General features: G+C 41.5%; 1 protein-coding gene across 3 annotated transcripts in view; it reads right to left on the reverse strand.

The window, feature by feature from the left end:
- Positions 1-23054, reverse strand: part of AEBP2 (AE binding protein 2) — a 52028-nt gene extending 28974 nt beyond the window's left edge. The window contains exons 1-3 of one of the 3 annotated variants that reach the window (XM_065742524.1): positions 22257-23054; positions 4874-5081; positions 1999-2106 (exon numbers count right to left, since the gene is read on the reverse strand). In XM_065742524.1, the coding sequence (XP_065598596.1) occupies positions 1999-2106; positions 4874-5081; positions 22257-22873 (933 nt within the window). In that variant the 5' untranslated portion in view covers positions 22874-23054. The remainder of the gene's footprint in view (positions 1-1998; positions 2107-4873; positions 5082-22256) is intronic. The other 2 variants (XM_065742522.1, XM_065742523.1) reach the window with 2 other exon arrangements.
- Positions 23055-27367: the final 4313 nt, after the last annotated feature.

Consider the following 27367-nt stretch of genomic DNA (forward strand, 5'->3'; position numbering starts at 1 on the left):
CATAAAACAAAGCAACAGCTGATTCTGAGTGTTCCTTTTTAAGTGATTTTCTATCAGACAGATTTCAAAAGCTTGAAAAAGTAAAGGATCGAGTGAAGAAAGGAGTCTAATTAACTAACAGGTTATCACAATCACATCACGTGAGCTCTGAAGACTATATCCAGCATAAATCAAGGGGAGAACAAAAGATTTTTACAAAATTCACACCACAATTATCCTCTACCCAAAGCTTCCTGGAAAAGATTTGGAAATGTAAAGATAAAATGCAAACAGAAACACTGAAGACAACAGTAGGAAAGAAAAACAAAAAAGGAAATGACACACTTGGAACCACAACGATAAACTACTGCAATCATAGCCTATGCTTTATTCTTTCCCTGAGGGCAAGTAGGGGAACCTAGCTGGGGAAAATAATCCACACTTAACACAAGATGTTTATTATCAGAATCAACTGTTTGAAACTGTAGGGCTTTAGCTGTAAAGAGCCTAGCCAAAAAAAAACCACACAAACAACAAAAAAACCCCACAACTGGGATATTAATTTTACTCACTTGGCTAGATAACTCCCCCAAGACTCAAGAAGTACTCTCTTTTCCTGAGGTATACTCTCCTCTTTTAAACTCAATACCTCTAAAGTGAGTTTCTTTGATCTATAAGAAGCCTTCAAACTAACATACCAGAAGATTTGTCTATAAGACAGAAACCTGTGATTGCAGCTTAAAGCACACCCTTAATTCTAAAATGAGAAGAAAGAAGGTAAAAGTTTCCCCCAGTAACTCATTTTCAAGTTTGGTTCAAGGATTTCCAGTTACAATTAGATCAGTTACAGGAACAATCATATCTGAAAGCTTCTTTCAGAAATCTATGATCCTTATGCTACGCTTCCAAGAGCATGCTAACTTAATCCTTTGTAAAGGATACAATAATTTCAAGAACAAATTTCCTCCATGTCATTCACTCTGTAAGAAGCTTTCAAACTAAACTAAGTAGCTTGAAAGGAAAAAAGCGATATATATTTATTTAATTATTAAAAAAAAAAAAGCTTTCCCCTGCACTGAACTATTTTCACTAAGTTTTGAGTGTAGTTTTCTGTCACAGCTACTAGAGTTAAGCTGTGCAGAGGTAGTAACTTATGAAAGAGGTCACTGTAACAGAAAAGTACTTTTTAGTAATAAAACTGCCCTCAAATAAAAAGTAGATTACATTATGTGAGAAGGCAAAACAGAAGTGGAGAAGTAGTGACTAAAACTTCAAAAGTTGGGGCAGGGAAGGGGAAGGAAGGTATAAAATGCTACCTATATTTAATAAATTAAAAAAACCCTCATTCATTTTTCAAATCCTAGATGGAAGAACTTCAATCTGAAGTAGTGGGGGTGGGACTTACCATCAAGTGATCCAGGACTGACAGCTATGAACTGCCCCAACTGTATCCATAAGAGGATGAAGCAACTCATTAATAACGGATTGGTGGATATGGGAATGATAAACATTACTATACCTAGAATTGCAGGTACAGATTAGGGGGAGAAAGAAAGAGAAAGTTAGAAAATACTATGCAGGAAATACAGTCAGCTCAACGGTCCTTCATTCCCAACTTCCTTATTATTCTCAGAGAAGTTAACCACACACAGATACTGACTGTTTCAACTGAATATTGTTAACAAAAAAAGCTCATTCAAGCACAGAATGTGCACCACCAATCATCATCCAAAGTGTGAAGCATGAGAGAAATGCAATCAGTATTTTACTTTAGGTTATCCTAACGTTTATTGGTTAAAAAGAACAGGGACAGAGAAGCAATAACGACACCTTCAAATGCATTTCATAACAGAAAAGGACCTTTGGGCACCGCCATGACAAAAGTGAAATGTCACCTCACTTGGTAAGTTTTAACAAACCCTCCTATGATGGCATGTTTCAATTAATACATTACATAAGGAAAAATGAATAGGATTGCTTTTTAAAAAAAAGGATAATATACCTTGCTGTTTACCTTACCTTGAAAGGTTTGTCCCCACTGTGTGTCAGCATATGCCTCTGCAACCAACTTTGACTTGTTGAAGGTGTGTTATATACTTTGCAACCTTTCCACAAGCAAACAAACACCTGATAAAGTAAAAACGTGGTAAGTTTACACAAGTCAAATAAGTCAGTAAAAAAAAAAAATTAATTAGCAAACAAACCTGCTTCTGCAATACAAATTAGTTCAAAGAACTTTGAAACAACCATTTATTCTGCAACACACTTCCCATTTCACCAAGGCAAAAACAAATGAAACCACACGTAGGCAAAAATAAAACAAAAAGCCACGCAGTCCTGCAGATAAACACAATAAAGAGTCACAGCCTGTGCTTGCACTGTGTATCAGTAACACCCAAGTACTGAGAAACTTTTTTATATGATGAAATCTACATTTTCTGGATAGCGAAGATAAAAGAAAAGGATGAAGTGATTTAACCTCATGACCAATAAATAACTTCATTCTTTAAGAAGGCAAAGTAAAAGTCTTAATTAAAAACCCAGTTGTTTAAATATCAGTTTTATACTATAGAATACTGGATACCCCTAGTTAAAACCTTAACTTTATTCATGAGGAAGCGAGCTTAAAATCTTCCACAGGATTCAAAACCTATGGGTGTTTAGGTATTTCAGTGTACAGATTAGTCACACGCACAATAGTGCATTAAAGGGAGTAGAACTTACTCATGCTGCTTTTCTCTCTCCTCTCATTGTGTCTATCTATAACCTAGAGAATAAAAAAGCTCAATGAACTTGGCTTTCACCAGAAATGCCTCAACAAGTCTGTGTGTGAAGGGAGGTACAGCCCTAATTTTTAGCAGCAGAATACAGTCCCCAGGAATAGCATTGTCCAAAATACTTTCAGAATACCTTTCAGAACTGCAAGCAACTAATTGGATTTGAGTTCCTTGTTCTCTTTCAGAGATTAAAAAACTGAACTTTCAAAAGACTGTACTTTCAAAACAAAAGAACAGCCAGAGGAATGCTATGTGCTTGCTATATAACGTACAGACACCCCAGCTTACTAATGCAATGCTGGAAAACCTTGTACTCCTGTGTGACTGATCATGGTCTACTGACCCACGCAGCCCAACTTTCTGATGCTTTGGTGCCTGCTGCTTCTCAATTTTAAGGTCTCCCTGCAGCCACTGAACTGGAATTTTCACATTTCTGGTACTGAAACAGCTCCTCAATTGTCCTAATATTTCCATCAAAAACTGCAGAGCACTCAGCAAGGAACTACTACAAACCAACAGGTTGCTGAAATGCAGTCTCCGCAGAAAACATACACTTGGTTTTACAACACCCCACAAGTAATCCTGGCAAGGAATTCTGGGAACCCATGCCTGAAAGTGGAATCTGAAATACTTCTAACAAAGCATTTCTGGGAGGTAAAACTATTCTCTTGGAGTATCCTGGGCATTCATTATTCTATATGGAGTGAAACTGTTATCTTAGTATCAGCTTGGAAAAAAATACATTATAACCATAAAAGCAATGTGATAAGCACGCTTATAAAGTTCCCAGTAAGCATTTACTACTACTTCCCTTCCAGTTTATAGTCACTGAGTTGAGTAAAACCAACGGAAGCTCCCAATAACATGCACCGCTTAACCGCCTCACCAGCAGATGGCGAAACAACCCTTGGAAGAAAACAGAACAACATTCCCCTGCCAGAGCATCCAGCGGAGAACCTTCACAACAAATAAACTAACTCCAGCAGGGGGAATAACAGAAGTGTGAACTGAACCCAATAATCGCTTAGCGTTACTAACAGCTGCCTCTTTCAGAAAGATGAATACAGTGATATTTCCTAAGTAAAAAAATCCACAAATCATACCACACTAAATGTAAATGCACAAATACAGCATGAAAAACCTGAAGAATTTTTCAATCTACTTTTAAGAAATTAAAAAGGGTCACAGGTGGGACAAAGGCCACCATTTATATGAAAGTTCACAGGGTACTGATACAACTCATCCACTCAACTGTGACGTGTATCCTGGATAAAACACTTCTATAAACCTACAGCAGAATTACAGAAGTCTATCTCAGGGGTGACTACGAAGTTGGCACATTAGGTTGGATAATTCTGCCTGGAGCCTGGATTGAAAGAAGTCACTAAATATCAAGCTGGAAGTCCAGACATAACAAACAACATTAGCTAAATGCAACCAACGAGTCACAGCCACCACTGTAACACAAGTTAAGAAGTACAGAGCTAATATTAACACTACTTGGAGCCTACTGAAAACACTAAAGTTGTGAGACCTACCAAAACTGCACCATTTAATCTGGCATTAATCTAAAATACACATACTTCAATTAAAAAAAAAAATACTAGATGCAGTTACATTGAAGGTGTAAGACCTGCTGTCAGTACAACAGAACTGCTGCACTAAGACCTGTACTCTCAAGACAATCAGTCTTACCTCTACCTTATGCTTATCCATGTATATTTCATTACTAACGAGACTCTCATTTGTAAAAATAATCAAGATGTGACTCAGACTAAGTTAATAAAACTTCAGTGCATGTGTTACTGCATAAGAAAATTACTTCCAAGTATTTCTGTATAGATCAGCATATCAGGATGCTGTGAAATTACTAAATCTATTAAAAATTCAATAGATTCAAGTATTAAGAACATATTTCCTTAAAGCTAGCCCCTCAGTCAAAACCACAGAAGAGCAAAACAAACTGTGCTATGTAAAACACAACAGCTGAATACCCACATTGCTGAGGGCCCAACCTCAGTTGTTACTAGCTAAGGAACTGACATTTTATAACATAAAATTACTGTCATTAAGAAGTACATTAGCAGTAACTAGGGAAGAAAAGAAAGAATACCAACCCCTCCTCGCTGACCATCCACGTGTATGGAGCGAATGTGATCTGCCAAATCCGGGCTGGAGCTGAAGCAAGCGTGGCAGTGGTCCCAACAACAGTTATAGGCAATGCTTTTTGCAGAGGAGGCAGGAACTCCTTGTCCATTCATCATCACCGGAGTTGAACGTCCACTGGAAATTGTGCTGTCTACATCCATAATAGTGCTGCTTATGCTGTAAGAAGAAAGTTGGTATTTGTTACAAACTTTCTTTCTTAATGTGTAGCTCTCGATGGCATCACATCAGGTTCATTTAGGTCGAAAAGAACTTACACACAATTATTTATTATGGTTTATCACCTTAAATGAAACATACAGTCAGGGAATAGCTACTATCGCTCCCTTGTGTAACTCAAGATAGCAGCAACAAAACACAGGGCTGGAAAGTTTTCTCCCCCTCACTAACTTGCCAGAAAATCTTTTGTAGTTACAGTTACTTCTAAGCTACATCAGTCACTCCTTATTTTTACTCAGGGGTTGAGGAAAAAGCACGTGAGGTCAGACCAGAAATGGATCTACACCAACATCCAACAAATGACCCTGAAGTTTTACAGGATGTTTAAAGACTCTCACACTTAACTCCTACCCTAGTAGTATGTTTATCACACGCACAGACTAATCAATGATTTAATCTTGTTTTGGGTTCTTGGTTTGGTGGCTTTTTTTTTTTTTTTGGGGGGGGGGGGAGGGTAGGTAAGGAAGGGCAGGGCAGAAGGCTGGGGATGAAAACTTTCACAAAGAAATTAGCAGCAAGAGTAGGAACATATGGACAGCAGGGTCATTTTTATCAGCTGGTCTGTTATGTATTATGACAGATACAGAGCCAAGCATGAAGCCAGAGCAGAAAAAAAAAAAAAATCAAGAGTGCTCTTTCCATATTAATATAAGAAGTATGGGGGTAGATGGATGTTGTTCCTGGATAAAAATTAAACAGCTACATATACATCTTTTTTTAACCTAGTAAATGTGCTCACTGTCTTTTAAAACCCTTTATGTCTGTCTTCCATAAAGCCACAGAATTAGAGGACAGCTCACCTTTGAAAGAACCTCGGGGGGCCAGTTAGTCAAATTTCCTGCTCAAATAGAAGCAAGTGAGATCAGACTGCTCACAGCCTTCTACAGTTACGTTTTTAATGGCTATTTTCAGAAGCTGAAGTTTCTGCTACTGAAACTGTTTTTCCAAACGTCTGATTAACCTCATTGTGGAGAAGGGGAAAATTTTCCTAACATCTCATCATAATTTCTAGCATTGCAACTTCAGTCTGTCATCTTTCATCTTTTTGACAACTCCAGCTCCTACTTTGCTATACATCCTTTATTAGTAATAAAACAGCAGTTAACTCTCACATTCTTATTCTACAACTGAAGAAACCCAACCTCACAGCCTTTCCTCGCACAGCATTTACTTTAGCCTTCTAACCAGCTTGGAGCCACCCCACTGGATGCTGTCCCAGTATGCCACTATCTCAGAGGCATGTGTCCACATGGACAGAGTAATCCAGAACCAATTTCAAATGTGCCAGGTCAAGAGGAAAGATTACTTCTGTTGACCTGATGGATACACTTTTTCTAGTATAATCTAGTACGTGGCAGTGACTTTCATCTAAGTGTCTTTACAGTCTTCTGAATAAAGTGCATGGAAAAAAATAAAACCCAAAGGGCATTACTTGAAAGGAAATGTTGTTCTATATTTCTGATGCTATGCTCACTACCATTCTATGACATATTTTGACATGGATGACACAAAAACTGCACCATTATTCAAACTTAGAGGATATTACCAGCATGATTACTCTCCTGCTTTAAAAATAATTTAATGGGAACCTCACACCATCTTACTTCTTTTTTTCTCTTAACCACTACTAGATAGCATTTTTTTCCCCGATTCCAAAATGGTCATTTTTCTTGCTTGTATTTTTCCCCTCAACATAGGCATTTCACTACATTTGTCAATATCAAATTCCATGCTTTAGTTAAAACAACAGAATCCCTTTACAAAGCTTTCCAGTTAAAACTTATACTGAGCAATTATCTTAAGGGAAAAAAAGAGAAAGTTTGAGACCTTGTCAAAAGGTTTTTGCTTTTATAGAGGTCTATTAAATATGAATTTGCTAAATGTTATACAAATACTATCTTTCATTTTTCAATTTCCTAATCCTCTATAAGGCATACCTTCTCCTCATGAAAGCCACACTGGCTTCTTTCTGCCACACAACATTTTTCTAAACACCCGTTATTTATTTGGTTCCTTTTTCTATACCCTGAACACATACAGCTTTCCATGCCCAACCTCAGCCCACCTTAATTCTTCTGTACAAGTAGTAGTCTTGGTTCTTTTCACAATACTGGCTCACAGCGATAAAGCAAAAGTGGCCAACAGAAGCCTACAGATACGGTTTTGAATCTGTTCCACATTTCTATCTTTTCTCAAAAGTCTATTTTATAACCACCATCCAAAAACGCAACTAGAGCCAAGTAGAAGCTACAGGCCCAACAGTGCTAAGAGCCACTAAAACAAAATACTAGTAACAGCTTTTAGTAATCTTCTAGGAGAAGATATCAAGTTTTAAAGTGTAAAGTATATTGCAAGCAATCCCATTTTTCCCCCCATGTCAGGTGTCCCTGGAGACTGACATTTCCTCCTTCCTTATCTGATATCTATGCCAAAAGTTATTTCTCAAAGTAAAGTCTGTAAAATCACGTTATGAAAGCAAAAATTACTGACAGCCAGCTGTTTGCCCTAGTAGCCAAGAAGACCAGCAGTATCCTGGGGTGCATTAAAAGAACACTGCCAGCAAACCAAGGGAAGTGCTCCTCCTTCCTGCTCTGCCCTAGTGAGGCCACACCTGGAGTACTGTGTCCAGTTCTGGGCTTCCCAGTTCAAGAAACCCAGGGAACTTCCGCAGAGAGTCCAGCAGCGGGTCACAAACATGGTAAGGGGCCTGGAGCATCTCCCTTATGAGGAAAGGCTGTGAGAACCAGGGCTGTTCAGACTGGAGAACTCAGAAGAGGGGACCTACCAATGCTTATAAACATCTAAAAGGCAAGAGTCAGGTGGATGGGGCCAGCCTCTTTTGGAAGGTGCACAGTGACAGTACAAAGGGCAACTGGCACAAATCAGAACTCAGGCAGTTAAATCTGAACACGAGGAAAAATTTCTTTACTGTAAAGGTGACACAGTGGAACAGACTGCCCAGGGAGGTTGTGGAGTCTCCTCCTCTGGATATATTCAAAACCCTCCTGGATGCTTTGCTGTGCAACCTACAGCAGGGAACCTGCTTCAGTAGAAGTGTTGATCTCCAGAGGTCCCTTCCAATCCCTAAGACTCTGAATTCCAAAAATGCTATTTATTTGGAGAAAACTATCCTTATTTATGAAGAAAAAGTTGCATGAGTTGGAACTAGTGTTACTGATCCGCAGAAGATATTATGATAAATAGGTGTCTTAATGAAACAAGAAACCAGCAACACTTCGAAAGTTAGAAAGTTAATCTGATTGTAAATAGTTTAATGTTTTCCTAGTTTAGCTCTAATAGCTTAAATGCTTGCTAAAGGCTAACAGATTAGAGTTGCATCCCTGAAGGTATTTAAGACGTGTGGACATGACATTAATGTAGTGGTGGGACTTGCTAAATCAGGTTGACAGTTGGACTTGATGCCTTTGAAAGTCTTTTCCAACCTAGATTATTCTACAGTTGGTATCAAAATTTAATATTAGAGGCACTGAAATAAAAGAGGTTGCCCATGGCACTTCAAAAGAAGTAGCCTATAGAATTTCTTGGAAGTTGATCTTCAAGTGTTAGACTGGACTACTGTTCCTCAATACATGCAAGACAAAGTAAAAATGAAAAAAGGAACTGAAATCCAGCTTGGCGATGGTACACCAGTACTTCATTTAACAGAACTCCTTCTGTTCTTCTAGCTTGCAGAACTAAGGCATTAAAAGTACAGATGAATACTGCTGTAACAGGTCCTAAACAGCTTAATTTCTTACAAAACCCAACTATCAGAGTCACACAGTAAGAGTTCTGGGTCAGTCAGAAAAGACTATGATGAGAATCAATGGAAGACCAGCAACATCTTCCCTCTCTGGTATGTTTTGTGCAGCAGAAGCACACACAGGTTTTGTCTAGTAGGCCATATATTGAGAAAATATCAAGAAGCCTTTCAAATAAAGTTTGCAGATATAACAGTGTCAGAGGAAAGAAACACTGACTCGAAATAGCAATTGCAAGTCAAGCGATCTTTCAAGATCAAGGAGAAAAACGATGATAGGATTCATAAACAGAACCGTGGCTGCTGCTGAAGTCAATGCAGATTTAATTGCAACACTTCTTGCTCGATCTGCTGATTTACCTGCTGCTTACTGGGATCTCAGAAAGGCACAAAAGCAAGGTGTGCACATGGGTTAGACACATACGCACATCCATTCTTTTGCCTAACCCGCTAGAGACCTGACCTGAAGCACATCAATCCAGCCCAAACAGGGCTGGACTACTACAGAAGCATCTGTGTATCTTTCAACTCCTGAATAGGGCTTTCTAATCCAATCTGACCTTGGATCACACCAAATAGAATAAGTTCCATAACAAAAGGAAAGGTAGTAATGATAAGTACATCTCCTTCTGCTTCACTTTCTTTTTTCTCTCTCCTTTAAAATCCACAGCATGTTAATAAGAGTAAAAATATACATCATAGAACAGAGCGAAGTAAAGAAAGAAGACAGTGGCAAACTACAGATAAAGAAAAGATATTGAAACAAATTGTAGCTAAAAAAACGAAAACAATTTTTTTCCTGCTTCTTTCTTTCTCCCCTCTAAGTCCTTTTTCCTCAGCCGCGAGATCTGTTTAAATCCTGACTGCCACTATCAAAGCAGAATGACACTAGTTCAACTTAAGCGCTTGTGGCATTCCCCTATTGCTAGTGACAGACAGGTCTGGGTTTGCTCCCGAGCTGTAAGCAGGCTTCAGCTCTATTGTAGGGGATCTATAGACCATAGCCTGATGAAGAACATTAGACATTTGAGTTTCAGAGAGTTCAACTCAGGGGTCATCCCAAACAATAGAGCATCAAAAACAGTCACTGCTGGAGAGAGCCTGCACACACAATAGCTGTTTTTAAGAAGCATCATTCAAAAGACTGACTAATTACTAAAATTTAAAACTGTTACAGCAAGCACAACGTAGTCCTCCAGACTGTTTTTCCCCCACTTTCATCCTAATCCAAGCACCAGAAGGAACCTTAAGTTAAAATCACAGCCCTAGGGGCAAGAACCGAATGCTGTTCCAAATCGCCTTACTACAGCAACACCTAATTCTACCAAGTCTGCAAACGCTGGCAAACAATGCCTTCCAGATGTAGCAAGGTAGAACTGAAAGTATCACATCTTCTCAAAAGGGCTGAACCTTTTTCTTTTATTATGGCCAACAACTCTGAAATTAAACTGACATTTAAATTGCGTTCATTAAGCAACACAATTAATGTACGCTTAACTAAAAGAATCGAGACCTCCAACAGTGCCTTTGAGGCTATGTTTTTACATTAACTAAAACAAAACAAAACATGTTGATAATGAGGATCTATTAAGACATTTATTTAAGCATCACTTTCATATTGAAATGTTCATACCTGCGCAATCTATGCAGAACATGAGTCAAAAGCATCTAGCTGATTAATACAGTCCAAACTGTATTTAGAAACAATCCCGAGTTTGAAACAGTAGCAATAATAGCCACATAGGGCAGCAATAGTTAAACACACACCAGAAAATTTCTTCTAGCACATTCAGTCTTGGATCGTTATTCTCCTTTAAGGATCTGATCAAAATTAAGCTATTCCTGGAAATGCACTAGTATTTCCTTTCGAGGAAAAAATAAATAAATAAATCTCCAAATTCATCCCAATTTCAAATGCACAAGTTTCAAACCACATAGCTCACCACATGCATGTTTAGGCACTAACTGCTGCATACAGTTAAATGTGAATGAAAATATAATGAGTCTGTGATTTAATGCACTAGAAAAAAAATGTGTATTGCACACCATTCCTAACACACACTTAGCTCTCCAAGTTGATTGATTTCCTCACAACCTCAAGTAATCCCTTCTATTGAATTTAATGAATGAAATGCACCAATTTCTCCCCCCCCTTTTTTTTTTTTGTTAATCTTCGAGAACAACAGACAGTAGGGGTTTAGAAATAGTCTCAACAAAAAAACAGAAGCAGCAAGAACAGTGTAACTGTATTTTCACTTTCCATGAGCCCCCATTAGCCACTGGGTACCAAACACACGCACAAAAGCCCAATCAATTTACAACTATATTTTTAATGTCTGCTGCACATATTCCCTGTAGACCTTAACTGAAGTAACCTTCCCTCAGGCAAAATTCAGACCTAACAGATGGGCCTTATACCATGCCCTTGAGGGTCAACAAGCAGTAGTTCTGTCTGATCAACAGGAGCTCATTGCAGAGTTACAGTACCTCCACTGAGAATGCTCAGCTTCCAGTCCCCAGATGTTCAGCACGTAAGCAAAGGACCCAGATGATTGCAGCTAACACCGAGGGAAATGGAAATGACTTTGGCAGTTCCTATAATAAATAAGCTCATCTTGCAACACAATAATTTTAAAACTAACATAGATTTCAGGGAATGCACACTGCAATGCTGCTAAAACCAACACTACAGAGCAGCCATCAAGCCACGCTAAATATGACTGATTAATCTCCTAAAATAGATAGTGCTGATCAAGTCATAAAGCACTAAATCTACAGAAGATTGCCTCTGACTAGATGAAAACATAATTAACATTCAAGAATCCAAATATTGCAAATCCTACTGGAAGCAGGTTAAGTATTTTAAGGATGAAAAACACCCTGCTAGTTTCCTTTGCTTCATTAGCCTGTGAAATACCTTGTCATTTCTACATGAAGCTTCAACTGCTTTGTTCCAATCCATATGAAAGAAGCTTAAAGACGTCCGAACTGGAAGACTCAGAGGACAAATACAAACCAACCCTCCCCCCCATCCCCCCCCAAAAAAAATCTAAAACAGAAAACAAAAAATGTTTTTTTACAAAAACTTCAAGGGTTAAAACCTGGAATTCCAACAGAAAAGCTGTTACAATGTGAAAGACCAAATCACAACTAGGTACTAATCCCAAAACAAAACAAACAGCACCAATCCAGATCATTCAATTACAAATGCCAAATCAAAACAGAACAAAAACTGAGGTGCTTAGTGACACATCAGAGCTCTACATTATCTTCACACTGCTAGGAAAAGTCAAGAGAGAAAAGAAAAGGTTCACAAGCTTCCCAACCATCTATCCCTTTCCCGAACAAGCAGAAGTCTGGGGCACAAGACAGACCTCATTAACAGCTTTTCAGCTTTTTTTAAAGCCATCAAATTCAGAAGTTATTTACACTGTTTCCTATAGACATCCGAGGTAATCAATATTTAAGCGAAGACAAATCTTCACAAAGCTTGAAAATGATCAAACGATCAATCATGAGCTCCCACTCCTGACAGAAAACTCAAGCATCAGTCCTAGGATTTGTTTTCTCCCCCCAACGTATCTATCCCTTCCAAATGTGGGAGCAATGGTACTTTCTCCAAGTAGCATCACATGATGAACTCCTCTTTCATGTTCTATTCAACAATAGGATCTGCAGATCAAAGCTGCTAAAAACCGAAGCAGGGGACAACTTTATAGGTATAACTGAACTTAGCACTCCTCAACACCCCAAATTATTAAATTGGCTCCTAAGTCAAAGCAAAGTACGAATAAATTCAAATGGCTTTGCATTAAGATTCAGCTGCTGCTGACTTTCAAGGAATGCCAAGTAAACTTTACTACCAATCTCTTTACAGTGGTTCTTCTATCAGAGCATCAAAATCAGGATTACCACTACTCAGTAAAGCATAGAGCTAAGCACAGCTATACACACATGTCCAAGCAGACTTAAGTTTCCTCACATTATGATCTTCAAATGATTATACCAAGTTAAAGATGAGATTAACAGCTCACAAAACATGAGGGACCACCTTGAGGCAGCAACACAGCGGTGAACTTGAACACTCGCCGGATCGTTTTTATTCTCCTTCCTGGTTTTGGTGAGTTTGGTAAGTTACCTACACAAGCAACACATACATTTTCTGCTACTAAGTTTCTAGAATTAGAAATTTAATTCTCCAAATCAAACACTTGTGTTCCACAAGCAAATCAGCTCCCTATATTTTACTGGATGCAGTTTGACTGCTGCATGGAAATGCCAAAAATCGTTGCAGCTCCTATAAGTGTTCTTTGTTTGCTTGCCCTTTCACATATCCATCAAGAAATACACAATCTTCAAAGCAGACAGGAAACTGAGCTTCCTGCATTTCTAACAAGTTTGTTGTTGCTGTTTTTAATTGCCCTTAATTTAAATAGAACACATCCAAAATAATTTCATATCTGATATACATCAGTTTCTGAATTTAGGGCAACCTACTACCAGTAAGAAAATACTAGTGTACACATATAAATCACAATCAAACCAAAAACCAATTGCAGAACACTAAATGGCTTAAAAGAGAAGGCCAATTCACATAGCAACAAGAAATGAGAATGCATGGATGAAAACAAGCCAGAATTACGTGAAGTGTAAGTTCATCACCGTCCTTTCAGTATGTTCCATTCACACCTGCTTTAGCAACTCCTATCCATAGAGCCCACTGACAGCCGGGCAGCACAACTCCACAGCTGTACAGAGGCAAGGGAAGAAAAATCTAATCACCACAAAAAAAGAAAAAAATAACAGATGTCAGCAAAGTTGCTTTGTGAAAGTAAAGAAGAATTAACCTAGCAAGTAAGAGATGCATTATAAAAAAACCTAAAGACAGTAAAGGAAAAAGAGTACTTGGTGACACAGCATTTTCCAAAAGCACATTCAGGGTCTCTTTAAGTGAAAAGCAACAGTAAGGCAACTTCTGGATGTGTGGAAGGGAAAAGAAGGGAGGAGAAAGAACATGGTAACTCATACTTCATGAGTTAAGAAAGCACTAACTCCTCTAAGCTTAGATGTGTTTTTGTTTGTTTAAATTAAACCTATACTTAATCTGCATAAAGTTACTCTGACACAAGTTTCTTGAAAAGATCTAAGAAACATTCTGTACTGGTGTGGCCTCACCTTGAGCATTGTGCACAGTTTTGTGTGCCACAATACAAAAAGGACATAAAAACTGTGAGAGCACCTAAAGGAGGGCTACGAAGATAGAGAAAGGTTTGGAGGGCAAGGTGTGTGAGGAGCGCTGAGGGCCCTGGGTGTGCTGAGCAGAGCAGAGGAGCTGAGGGGAGGCCTGATGGCGGCTGCAGCTCTCCCAGGGAGCGGAGGGGCAGCGCTGAGTTCTGCTCTGTGTGACAGCGACAGGGCCCGAGGGAACGGCATGGAGCTGTGTCAGGGGAGGGGCGGCTGGGGTTAGGGACAGGGGCTGCTCCACAGGGCGGTGGGCATGGAGCAGGATGCACAGGGCAGAAGGCACGGCGACAAGTGACAGAGTTCAAGAAGCATTCGGACAGTGCCCTCAGACACGGGGTTTGGACTTCGAGTGGTACTGTGTGGAGTCCGGAGTTGTATTCAATGATCCTTTTGTGGTACTGTTCTAATTGAGGATATTCTGTGATTCTACACATCAATCTTAAAAACAAGCCTGCAAAACAGTTTATTGAATACCTCAGTAGGTATACGATTACTAAGTAATCAACCTAGGAGAAAACAAATCAGGGAGAGAATTCTGTACAGTGTGACAACCGGTGGCATTTAAAAACATGTTTTGAAATTCTTTTTGAAGCAGATGCTAATTTTAGAGTAAAGTTGTTCCGAGATTAGGTGTAAATACCTAGAAAAGGGAACAACATTGCAAACACTTCATTTTGATGAAATTAGACCAGAAGAAGATAGAAAAGCTCTTTGAGATAGAAATCAAAAGAATTTTAAATGGTAAACATGTACAGGAAACAAAACACAGCTGAGACAGTGTGTTATGAATCACCAAGCTGCTTCCATTCTCCTGGATCACCAACTATTTACACTGTTGGACACAGAGTATTTGGGCTTATGCATTTATAGAACAAATTCAGGTTATCACCTGAGTTGTAGCATGCAGACCAATAAATCATAAATACAGCGAGGAAACTTGGAATGCAAAATGTCAGAAGAGCAGAGAGAAAGTACAGCAGATTAAACGTGCTTGTTTTGTGGTATGACAGCAATGAGTACACATGCAGAAACATTGCTTATTTCAAGAAACTGTATGCGGCTCTACCATAAAGACAGAAGCAACACTTCCATTTCTGAAAAACAATTTGTTTCCAACTCGATCACCTCCTTGGAAAGATAGGAAACAGCAACAAGTGGTTCATAATTTAAATCTCCACTGAAACACATTCAGTAGTTAGATGAATTTTTTTTTAAAGGAGTGCTTTTCACTTTAGAGAACCACAATTAATACTACATCTAATCAGTTCTAGAAGTTAAAAGCCTTCAGCTATGATGTCGAAGAAATCCCACCAATTGTTACCACAATCATGTCATCTCCCCAGCCTCAGGATACCTATTCCCACCCTGACCACAAAACTAAATGAATAAGCACACGTCAAAACGAACAGAGGAAGATAAAAAGTCCCAGAGGGGAACAAAACTTGGTTATCACTCCTATGTCAGGTTACGTTTGACTTTGAGAAAGACACGACAGCCTTCTGTGAAGCAGCAACTTCATACTGCACTGAAGAGTCGCTAACTCTCAAGTAGCTATCGGGCATCAAAAGCAGAGAAACTAGAGAAGCAGAGCTCCACTAACACATTCAGTTCATAATAGAAAGATCTGAAGGTGTGATTTCATTCTGCTGGACACTGAAATAAGTACCACTTGTATAGCTCATCTAAGCTTGTTTGGCATGCAAGTCAGCCTCAGGAACTCTACCCGTGATGTGACAAAAGTAGTTCTGTTTGAAACGAAAAAAATACACTTACAATTCTCTGCTTACTGTTGGTAATGAAATTGCTTTCTTTGGGCTTTAAGGTATTTCATATCTGGAGCCTGAAACAGACCACAACAAACTGTAACAATGAAAATAACAACTTCACTGCAATTTTACAGGGGAACTGGCAATTTGCACTAGGTGCTGCATGGAACAACATTAATAATAAGCAGAGACTCTTTGTGCTGTACTCTTACTGAAGCATACTTAATAAACGATAGCACAACTATATGTGGTGCATCCACAACCACGGGACTTTCATGATGGTATCGAACCTTTTGTTTTTACATCACTACATTACTCTGCATACGCCCTAGGCAACACTGTTAAAGAAAGTCTCCACTACAGCCCAATCAACTGAAGAATTTTTGCAAAAGATAATTAAAGATCTTACACACTAACATACAGAGAACTGCATAGGAAAGAAAATGGGGGGAGGGAAAGGGGGAAGCACAGCCCACCTTGACTGAGAAGCTGCGGATTTCTTTCCTCAACAATTTATTTTTTTAGTTTTACAAAATCACAACCTGAGAAAGGCAAACTCTGCTCTACTACACCACAAAACAAATGATATTATGCCTGCTATTTATGGAATGTTTGTACTTCATTTTCTAAGACAAAAGTACCCAAACACATCCATTTTCTAAGCTTGAACAACTTCGGACAGCAGGCATATAAAGTGATAAAAATCAGTCACACAAAAAACCTTCATCTTTCAGAATTTTCTAGGACTTCTTTTTTTTTTCTAAACGACAGAAAATGAGAAGCCTTGCTGTTTCTACACACAAGTTCCTTGCTCTCCTCTGTTCTCCCTTGTTTCACGTTAGCTGAGTTTATGTTCCCACCTATTTCAAGGATTCCGCACAATTATTTGCCTCCTCTATGGCTGGCACTGATTTCTTCCTGTATTTTACCTCTCACTTTTTCCTCAAATTACTATGTGTAATTCATTTACACACAATTTTTTGTTACATTTGAATCTCATTTCTCTCCCGTCCAATCATCTGCTCCCTTCTAAGTCACATCCACACTTTCCACCTTGTAACAAATCCTTCTACCACTGCCACACCTCAACAACCCCTGCACTTAATTCTCATACTGCTCTCTTCCACTTCAGCTCTATACTGCTGGTTCCCCCACCACTGTTCTCTAACTGAATAGCATTTTGGTTTTGTTATTGAAAAAGGAGGCAAATATATTAAAGCTATTGGAAAGACGTGTAGATGTGAGTTACACTGGCTACAATGGAATATTTTTACTGCATCACCCAGAAAGTCAGCTCAAGCCATGAGTAACTCCAGAAATGAATTATGTCATATCACTGCCAAATGGATGCTCAGGCTGCACGCAACACACAGCTTCAACAGACAGCGGAGAGAGAGAGTAAGTAGAGCACTGCAGTTCCTTCCACTACTGCTGGGAAATTCCCTGAAGTTGCTCACCAGCCAAAACTCATACTCAGAAATTGCTGAAGCTTACTGTATCACAAACAAACAAAATACACGTAGAATTGGTGGATGGACAAATCAAGCACAAATACTACCTCTCTCTTACACTGAATAGGAAAACATTTTTCTCAAATTCTATGATAAGCATTTACATATTTTACAAACTCTTTTCATCTAGTTCACACAAAGACCTCATGTTAACCACTCAATTATATGAAGCAATGTTTCTAGTAATGAAGACACTACCTGTTTAAAACATCTAGGCTGTCTTGTCTTCCCATCAAAAGCTATTTTCTGCAGTGCCTGAAAGGCCTGAACAGAACAATTACAGAACCAGGAGATCTATTTTGCAATTTGAAAGCAAATAACAAGCTCAACAAACACAGACACAACACAAATATTGAGCAGAATTTTGCAGTCTCAGATATTTATGGCCCACTGTAACACATCAGGATTACACACACTTAAAAAATAAAAATAATGACTTCAACACCTTGCTGTAAGTGTTAATGAATGATTCTTCACTTCCTGGATAGGAACATGTGAGACTACGCAGCAGAGAGGCCTGAAGCACAGATACATGAAGCATACCTCTTAGTAACATATGCCTTCCTGATTATATTTCAGTTTTACTGTTCTGCCTTCATAAATATCACTCATGATTCACATGTTGCTGCCTAGTCAGCCCTGAAAATTATTCACTTTCAAAGGTTTATGCACAGCATTACATAAGAATTGTACTTAAAAGAACTAATACTTTAAGATCAGCATACATACTAAAAGCATGAGGAAGCTTTCATTTTAAATAAAGTTGGAAAAAAAAAACCCACTAAAGCTAGATTCTGGGCTTTTCACGTCTAAGTCTCCTACCGGCCAAGGTTAGTTTCATTTTGCCTCATTCCATTCCACAAAATGAACAAACCTAACAAAAACCTCAATTTTTATTATTAAAAAAGAATAAAATCTTCCTTGAGAAGGCTATTTTCAAGATCAAGTAAAGAGCTACCCACTTATTAAACAGGGACAGAATAAGAGCAATTCTAGAAGTATTCTAAAAGTTCAATGGTCAGTTCAGTTTCTTTGAATAGTATTTTAATAAGTTTCCTTAGAAAGTTGAGGCTTCAGCTGTTATACTGACAGTTCCTCTCAGTAATCGACTTCACTGCTGAGTAACAACAGAGGGGATAAAACCTCAAACTGGCTGCTCTGTGATGGACAATATTCAGGTCTGCGCCCGAGGAAAAGCCAGGTCCAACAACAACTTGTTATGCTTGGACTACCAGCTGGTCAGCAAAACAGCATGTGCATGCCCCCAGATGAAATGTATTCTTCCAGTGCATCGTGCTTGGTGAGTAAGAGGATGCAGCAAAGGATAAACTCCTAAAAAAGGCTGAAGATTATGTAAGAACAAGAGACCAGAAATAACCTCTAGGCAACAGAAAAGAGGTAAAAGGCAAATTCACCTGGGTTAATAAACAAAACAAAAAAAATTCATAAAACTTCACTAATAAAGCTTCTGTTACATATTTTGTTAGAATTGTAATCAAACGAAATCCAATAAAATTTCAGGGAAATTTCTGATTTAATTGCACTTCTATAGCAAGCTTTCTACTATGAAAAATATTTCATCGATTTCAGTAATCTAATGTTAAGTATTTCAAAATAAGTACCACAGTTCAGCAATAAACGCATCACTGAGCTGCAGGAGCACCTTCGCTGCATTCATATCAGCTGATTTACACCCAAACCCAAATTTATACCCAAATTTTAAAGAAAATCAAAAGTAATTATTTGGTTAATTGTAGAAACGGCTTAGTTCATCACTGGGCTGCAAAACTGGGCCTACGTGTATGCATGGGTTTGGGTATAAATCAAATGTTTCTCAGCACTGTACAAATGCTTCTCAGCATTGAACAAATGCATCCATCCTTTCAGCATTCACATGCTGATGTTAGTCTTTTTCAGGAGAATAGCTCAACCTGAAGGCAGATTATTATCAGTGAGACAGCAGACCTGAGCTCACTCAAAAGCAGCGGGCAAACTTTTGCACAGCAGTGGGAGCACAGGTCGGTTCCCAGGAATAAAATGCAATGGGTATCTGCAGTCACTCCAGGCTTGCTGCACTGAACTCTCATTACTAATAGCACAGAGCTGAAAACGCCACCTGGTTATTCTAAATATCAGTTTGGGGTTTGCTTTTTTGGTTTCTGTTCTTGGGTCATTTTTTCGTTTATTTTTTTTTTCATTGGGGGGGGGGGAGGTGGGCAGGGATGTAATCTGTTTTTAAATACAGGTGAACATGCATTTTAAAAAAAGCTGATCAAAGTTCAACCCAAGTTTCAGGCACCAATATTCAACACCAATTTGTTTTTTATTTTTTGTCACATACCTACAGATCTCCCGCAGTAATGCTCCTAATTATTCATTTTCTTCTACAGGAAGATGCACTCAAAATAGATTTGAAGTATTAGTACTAGAAGTAGATGAACTGTAGTGCTGTCTCAACCATGTGAGAGATACTACCACTCACATGTATTATCTGCAGTTTAATTTATAGATTGTAACACTAAACCAAATCGGGACAGACAGTACAATGAAATCAGACAATGATAAAGATCGTACAGAAAGAGGAATTTGATCACTTAAGGAATTTCAAGCCCTCACCACACCCTCTTATTTATTCAAATTTCCTAAAGAGGAAATAAGAAAAAAATCCCAAGCCTCAGGGCGCACTCTAAATGTTAGCAAACCTGCCTACAACAAGAGAATCACTACTGAGTACACCTTTCTAACACCTTCTTCTTGTTTAACCAAAGACTGAGAATTCAAGATGTCGATCATTTCTTCTCTCTCAGGTAATTTTACAATACAACAGTCCACAAGACAAGACAATGCCAAGTTCCTTAGGCCTTCAGTGACAAAATTAAGAATCTTCATTCAGGACAAGGCAGAAAGTAGAGATCAGTGTGCTGCACTATGCACTGATTTATAGAAAACATCATTGAACAGACAAAATATCGTTTGGTCACAGTTACAAACTGTAAATCTGACCCACGCCCATCTCCTTCCAAGTACTCCACGATCCCATCGTGCACAACTTTAGGCCTTTCTGTGCCTCCCTTACCACTGGCAACTGCCTGTCTAGCTGATCACCTTAAAGACACACATCGCGTCCTAGCTGGCTTCTAAGGAGCAGGAATAATTTCCATCGACAGGCCAAGGGACCTGTTGGACTACATGTGGTGTCACTGTTTTTGCTTTCTACCCCACTGCAGCAAGGAACATTATCAAAATGAATTATTCTATCACCAGAAATAACAAATGGCACTCTGAGTGGCATGGCTCTTTTCCTACCCCACTCAAAGCACACTGTACAAAACTCCCTCTCAGTATCGCCACGTTTTCAGCGGGGACATTCAGGACAAAACTTTGCAAGATTAAAACCAAAAACACAGCCCTCATTCTGAACACAAAGGGCCCCCACTGCTGCATCTGAGTCTGCTTCAACGGTACTGGAAAGGAGCAACGAAGAGCGCACACACAGATTTAATTGTGCCACTATAACAAGAGAAGCCTGAAAACAATGACAGAGAAAGAAACTAGCACACCAGCTCTGAAGCGTGTGAGCAAGATGTAATGGGGCTGCACTGCCAGAAAACCCCTGCAACTAATTCCTGTTATTTCCTTAACCTACAAATTGACACAGGCTCATGAGAAATCAAGATTTAATTCAGAGTTTGATTTGGTAGAAAATGTGATGATCCTAAACCTCAAACACATACCTGTTGTTTCCCCAGAAATCTATTCCCATACATATGCGACTTTGTGTAAAAATCCACATTAAAACAGGGAGAAGAAAAAAGAAAAAAACCCCACCACCTTCATATCTCATACCAAGTTTGAAGGAAAGAAAAAAACTCCCCCAAGTCCTGAAGTCTCAGAAGTCAGGTGGAAACCAAAAGAAGGGACTTTCTTAATATTTTTCCTAAGGCTTTCAGACCCACTGCATGGTTTGGGGAATGGACTCGATGGGGTTTTACTTAACATTTGAGGAAGGATCTAGAGATGCCACGCTTCTGCAATACAGTGCACTTCCCTATCTACCCAAATCTAACCTAACATATATCCAAAACACGTGCCTGTATCAAAACAGGCAGTGCTTCACACTTCATAACGAAACTATGTTCAGAAAAGAAAAAACTGCTATTTTTTTGTACTGACTACAGCAAAGCCCAAGGCTTTCTTAGAGCCAAACTGAAATGGAAAAGAATAAAAGAAGTTCCTAAAACTATTTTAGAGCGCTTATTAGTAAAGGAGCCCACATATTCCACTCTTACATTGCGTTTTTCCATCTTACTTTCTGTTTGCCCAATAAACCGTATTATAGAAGCCCTAGAAAGCCACTAGGCAAGCCATGCTCCTAGAAGTGCCCAACCGCTGGGCTTAACGAGACCTGGGAACTGGGCTGCGCCTTCCCCCGAGCCTCGGTGAAACGAGACACGTCCCTTTCACGTACAGCACCTACAGAATGAATCTGCGTCGGGCATTACACAATTCATCCCCCCAAAAAATGACTAAGCGTCACACGGCTGGGCCTGGCTTTGCCCAGCACGCGCTCAGCCCTGGCGAAGGGCCGTTCCCTCGCTCCTTTCAGCAAGGTGCGATTTTGCCTTGTGTCCGCCGGTTAGCACGGCTCGCTGCCCGCACGAGCACACGGCACAGCTCGCAGCCGCGAGCAGGGCGCGACGCCGAAGAACCCCGAGCGCATTCCTGCGGAACCACGCCGGAACCGGAGCCGAGCACGCGGCACACCGGCCGGACAGCGAGCGGCCCCAAGCAAGGGGCGAGGCCCCAGGACATGGCGCCCGCAGCGGGCACTGACCTGTCCTCCGAGTCCATGCGGCTCAGCGGTTCCCCGTCCGAAGACATCTCCAGGCTGCCTCGCCGCCCCCCCGACGTGGCGCTGCAGCTGCTGCTGCCGCTGCTGCCGCCGCCGCCGGTGCCGTAGCCCTCGTCGCCGCCGCTGGACACGCTGCTAGAGCTGCTCCCGCTGCCGCCGCCGCGGCCCAGCCCGCCCTCCTGGCCGCCCCGCGGGCCCTTGGGCTCCTCCTTGGCGTCGGCCTCGCTGCTGCCGCCCGGGCTGAGAGAGCGGGTCTCGTCGCTGCAGCAGCCGCTGCTCGTGCTGCTGCTGCCCACCAGGCTGCTCTCCTCCTCCTCGCCGCCCTCCTCCTCCTCCTCTTCCTCCTCCTCCTCCTCCTCGTCCTCCCCGTCCCCGGCCTGGCTGGCGCTCTCCGGGCTGGGCTCCGACATGCTCTCCGCCTCGCCGTTCAGCAGCAGCAGCGATTCCGTCTCCGCCGCCGAACACGGAGGCGACGACGAGGAGCCGACCCCGGCAACGGCGGCGGCCGCCGCCTCCTCCTCTTCCTCAGCCGCGGCGGCCGCCGCCTCGCCGGGAAGCAGCCCCTCCGGCTCCGCCATGTCGCTGCGAGCGGCCGCCATGGCGCCTGCGAGTCGCTGCGAGCCGAGCCGAACGGGGCCGAGCCGAGCCGGGCGCGCGCGGTGGTGGTGGTGGTAGTAGTAGTGGCGTGCGCGCGGCCGGTGCGCGCGTGCTCCGGTTCGTGTGTGCGCGCGGCCGCGCTCCCCCCGCCCTCGCCCTTCTCACCCACACAATCGCGCGGCGGCGCGAGCCGCAAAGAGGAGGGGCCTGAGCCGCCACCGCCGCACGCGCTACGGATGGCGCCCGGGGACAAAAAGCCGCGGGAAGGCGGAGCGCGGGCGGGTGGGGCGGAGGTTGATGAGGAGAGCATCTGAAGCGCGGCCTTACACCTCCGTTCGCCCCAAGAAGATGACAGGTCTGCGGCGTGGTCGAGTGCAAAATGCACAGCGCTGCCCTCAGTGGAAATAAAGCCTGAGAGTTAAATGGGCTAAAACCGAGGAAACTGGTCAGTATTTTCCTCGTGAAGTTGACCTGGGGTTTGGCGCAGCGACGGCTGCTGAATCCGTTGAATTGGGGGTGTTGTCATCTGAATAGATGGGGAAGAGAGACAGATGAGCAGAATGACTTGCAGTCACATGCTGTGACAATTAAAGTCATTTTAAGAAAGGGGGTGAAGTTTACTCGAGGCAGACCGTGCCAGACAATGCCTTTTTGTCATACAGACAAGTATGGGCATCAAGAAAACATTCAGTACATTGCCACATGGAAGTGATCAATCAAAGCGAATGGGATGGGGATTTTCAGAAGAACAGGGAGGTGGGTAGGACCCAGGCACAGAGATGAAGTTGTAGGGGTGGCAAGAATAAATTAAGCTTAAAACACTATTCCATGTGGATTTTAAATGTGGTCTATAGATCAGTCACATTTTACCCAATTCTTACTGACCTTGCCACACTTCAAAAAAAAAATATTAAATAATAATAATCATGAATGGTGATGGTTTAGCTTAAAAACAGTTGACAAAACTGAACCACAGCTCAGTCCAGAAAGACTTTGTTCTCTGTGCAACAGGAAGAGTACCACCCACTCAAGTCATAGCAGGCGTGTCAGGCATTGCCACAGAGGAACAGGAAAAGTTAGCCACAGAGGAATAAAACCTGAGGAGGGTGCTCCTGAGCCCTACACCAGCACAAGCGGCGCTGGCTGCCCGCCTATCCATCTGCACACCTATCTGTCCACAGCAACACTGGCAGCCCACAGCGAGCAATGCCACAGCGCTGCAGGAGCAACACAGCCTGGGAGCAAAGGGATGTGACACTGCATTCATCTTTGAGAGCAAACAGATGACGTTTTTAACCTGCAGAGGAGCTTAAGCGAATCTGTGAAACTAACAACAGTAAAAATGCACGAAAGCTTTCCAGATTTCTCAAAACAAGCCTGAGCTAGACGTTGGAAATGGTAAGATTACTTAAGACACATGAAGACGTCTGTAACGCTGCTTCGTCTGCGTAGTGTAAGCATCACTGCTCTGCTGACTCCATCGAAACAGTCACGGAACCTTGAGCTTCTGCATCCTCTGCCACAGCACCTTCTCCTCCTCCCCCTCAAATACCAGCGTGCTCTCTACTTCCCTCTCAGCCCATAAAGGTGTGGCACTCCCGTGGGTGTTATTGTCACTAATCTCATCAGACGCGAAGAGCGAGGTTTAAAACAAAACAAAAACAACCTTTCGATTCAGTCAGAAGGCAGCAGTAGCTGAAATAATTGCTGTGCCTCTTCTACCACTGATTTCCCTCTGGAGTTCACTGAAATGAGCTGTGGCAGGGACAAAACCAGAGAATCACGAGAAAACAAAGATCTAAATGGAGTGAAGTGAAAGGCACCTTTCACACCCTGAAACCAGGCAGTGAAAGGAAATAGGAAGCATTTATCTCCGTGCACCCTAGTGTACGTTGTCCCCCCCACCGCGTTCACAAGCCCATAGCTGTGAGCTTTTTTCAGAGCTCTCGGGTTCTTTGAGGACATGTGCGCACACCAGGTTCCCAGTGTCTGTGCGCCGAGAGGTGACGGGAACGCAGACCTAGCACTTCTTACTTGCCTAAGTAGAGCAGTAGGGACGCCGGCTCGTTGGATAGTTTGTGTATTCGGAGGTGGGGAGTGAAACCTTAGGATAGGATGCATAGGAAGTAGGGTATGAACCTGGCAGTCACTTAGCATTTAAGCGGGAGATCAGTGCCGCAGCGGTGAGAACTGCAGCAGTCATCAAAGAAATACTCTGACGATCTTTAGTGCCCTACTTTCAGGTCTTTGAAACCACGAAATCCCGCGTGAAGGCTTGGTTCGTGAGCTCCCTAAAATGTTAAGATAAACTCTGAATCCAGCAGAAGCAGCAGTGATGACTTAGCTCTCTCGGTACTGACATTCCTAGGTCACAGTTGATCCAGCTCAGAAAAGGTAATTCTCCTTTTTCTTTCTTCTAGGTTTTTGACTTTTTCATGCCCTGGTTCCAGTCAAAAGATGAGATCTGTCTGAGAACAAGCGAGTCTAAAACTTGGAAGTGTCAAAATCAATTGCATGTGAATGGTCTGATAAAAGCCCCAAATAAGAGACACGCTGCTTGGAAGTCCATTAGAAAGAATAACTTACACATTCAATTACACTTCAAGGGAAGATGTTACTCTGTCCTTCACACAAAGGACTCAGTCTAATTTGAGATGATCATTACAGCAGGGACAGTACTTTAGAGCTGATGTAGTTAAGCTGAAACTTAATAATCTGTGGTACTTGGAAGACTTTGTCAACAAGGTACAAAGGGAAAAATAAAATAAAACCCATCAGGTTTGTTCACAGCCAAAGGAGTAGTGCTGTTCTCCACTAGTACAAGAACAAACAGCACAGGCAATCTGGAGGAGACCTGAATTCCTGTACAGACACAGCAGAGCACAGGGAAGAAATGAAGGGTGTACTTTTCATTGTCTTACCTCTGGATCACAGGGGTGCAGGGAATTCACATTGACTGCAGAATCAATAGTGAGCAGACACCGAAGCAGCGTCTTCTTTTTCTTGAGTCACAACAATTTTGCATTTCGTTTTGTTGATTTTTAAAGGACAATTAGATGAGATCGTCAGAAGATTTGGTACACGCAGCACAGTCTGTTTGAGCTTCTCTTCCCAGTGTTTATCAGCATCGTAATACTATGAGGCATAGTATGCAAGCAAAACAAACCTGTGAGAAAGGCCCTTTAAAGAGAGAAAAATACGTACCACTGGCCTAAGATACAGGGAAAATGACATCCTGCACTTGTTAGGATGGCATGGGAAGTTCTGTGAAACGAGACATTTGGTCAATGCACTCTCCTGCTCCTGCCTCCACATGCATGTCTGAAACACTGCGGGAAATTCCTGCTGCCTGCACCTCATGACTCACCTTGCTCACAACATTCTGCCTGCTCAGCAGTCTCTGGAGACTGCACTCTCCCCTTCTCTCTGCCCCACCCTTCCTCATCCAAATTCAAGGTCTTGAGGAAGAGGCTGCAATCGCCCAGCGCTTCAAGTAAGCGCCCAGTGCTCATTTCTCACCCTTCCCTTCAGACCAGTCTGAAACCGCCTCATTCTGCAATCCCAACCCCACCCTCTCCTGCAGCGCCCGGTTAATTCTCCCTTTAAACTCAGCTTCCACGGTGTTTTCTTCCTGAAGCTTTAATCTTTCCCTGTATTGTTTGTTTGAAAGCAGGCCCATGACCATAGGAAAATTCAAGCGCTGTTTGGGTTGGAAACATCAGCCTGAAGTTCCTCTTCTGTCCCCACTGGCCTGTGAGCTCTCTCTGGTGTCAAAAAAACACGTTCTGGCAATGAAGATTCTAGATATCGCTTGGGTCTGCCTGCCCCTTCTCTCCTGCTCAGATCTTGTTACAGTCCTCATGGGGACACACTGCCCTTCTGTTGTGCAGCACAGCTGGCTGAGAAACTCATGCCATGAGCTACAACAAGGAACTGATTTTAGTGGTAAGTAGGAGGAAAAAAAAGTATAATATGATGTCATTCTGTTGATGTTGAGTCAGGAAAATTCAAAAAGCTTCAGACAGCTCTATTAAATGTTAACTATGCTCACTACAGGGATGGGGGAAAATAAAAAGGATCAGAAAAATAATGAAAAATGAATGTATTAAAGCGCCAGCAGTTAGTTCAGGAATGGACAACCTCATTCCGTGGTTCTGGAGCATATCCAAAAGCACATCCTAATGTTCACTGTATTTGCATTTGAGCTTTCATAGAAACCTGTGAGAACAGAGCACCTGTGCTGAGCAGTGTATGCACACAGTAGGAGCAAGCCCACGCTGCGTGTAGATACTCTGACACAACTGAAAGGAACCGAGTATTTTACAGAAGCATCAGACCTCTTCTTTCAAATACATTCTCATTTATGTCAAATTTGCAGCCAGACAGTACTGAAAGAAAACTCAAAAGAAAAAAAAAAACAACAAAAGAAGAAAGCATGAAGATACCTTCTAAGTGAAAGATTTGCTTTTGAGCGCGAGGAATTGGAAGGCCTCATA

The sequence above is a fragment of the Cyrtonyx montezumae genome, unplaced genomic scaffold (assembly GCF_038088225.1).
Source record: "Cyrtonyx montezumae isolate F1298 unplaced genomic scaffold, pur_monq_1.0 scaffold_3, whole genome shotgun sequence".
Lineage (NCBI taxonomy): Eukaryota > Metazoa > Chordata > Aves > Galliformes > Odontophoridae > Cyrtonyx > Cyrtonyx montezumae.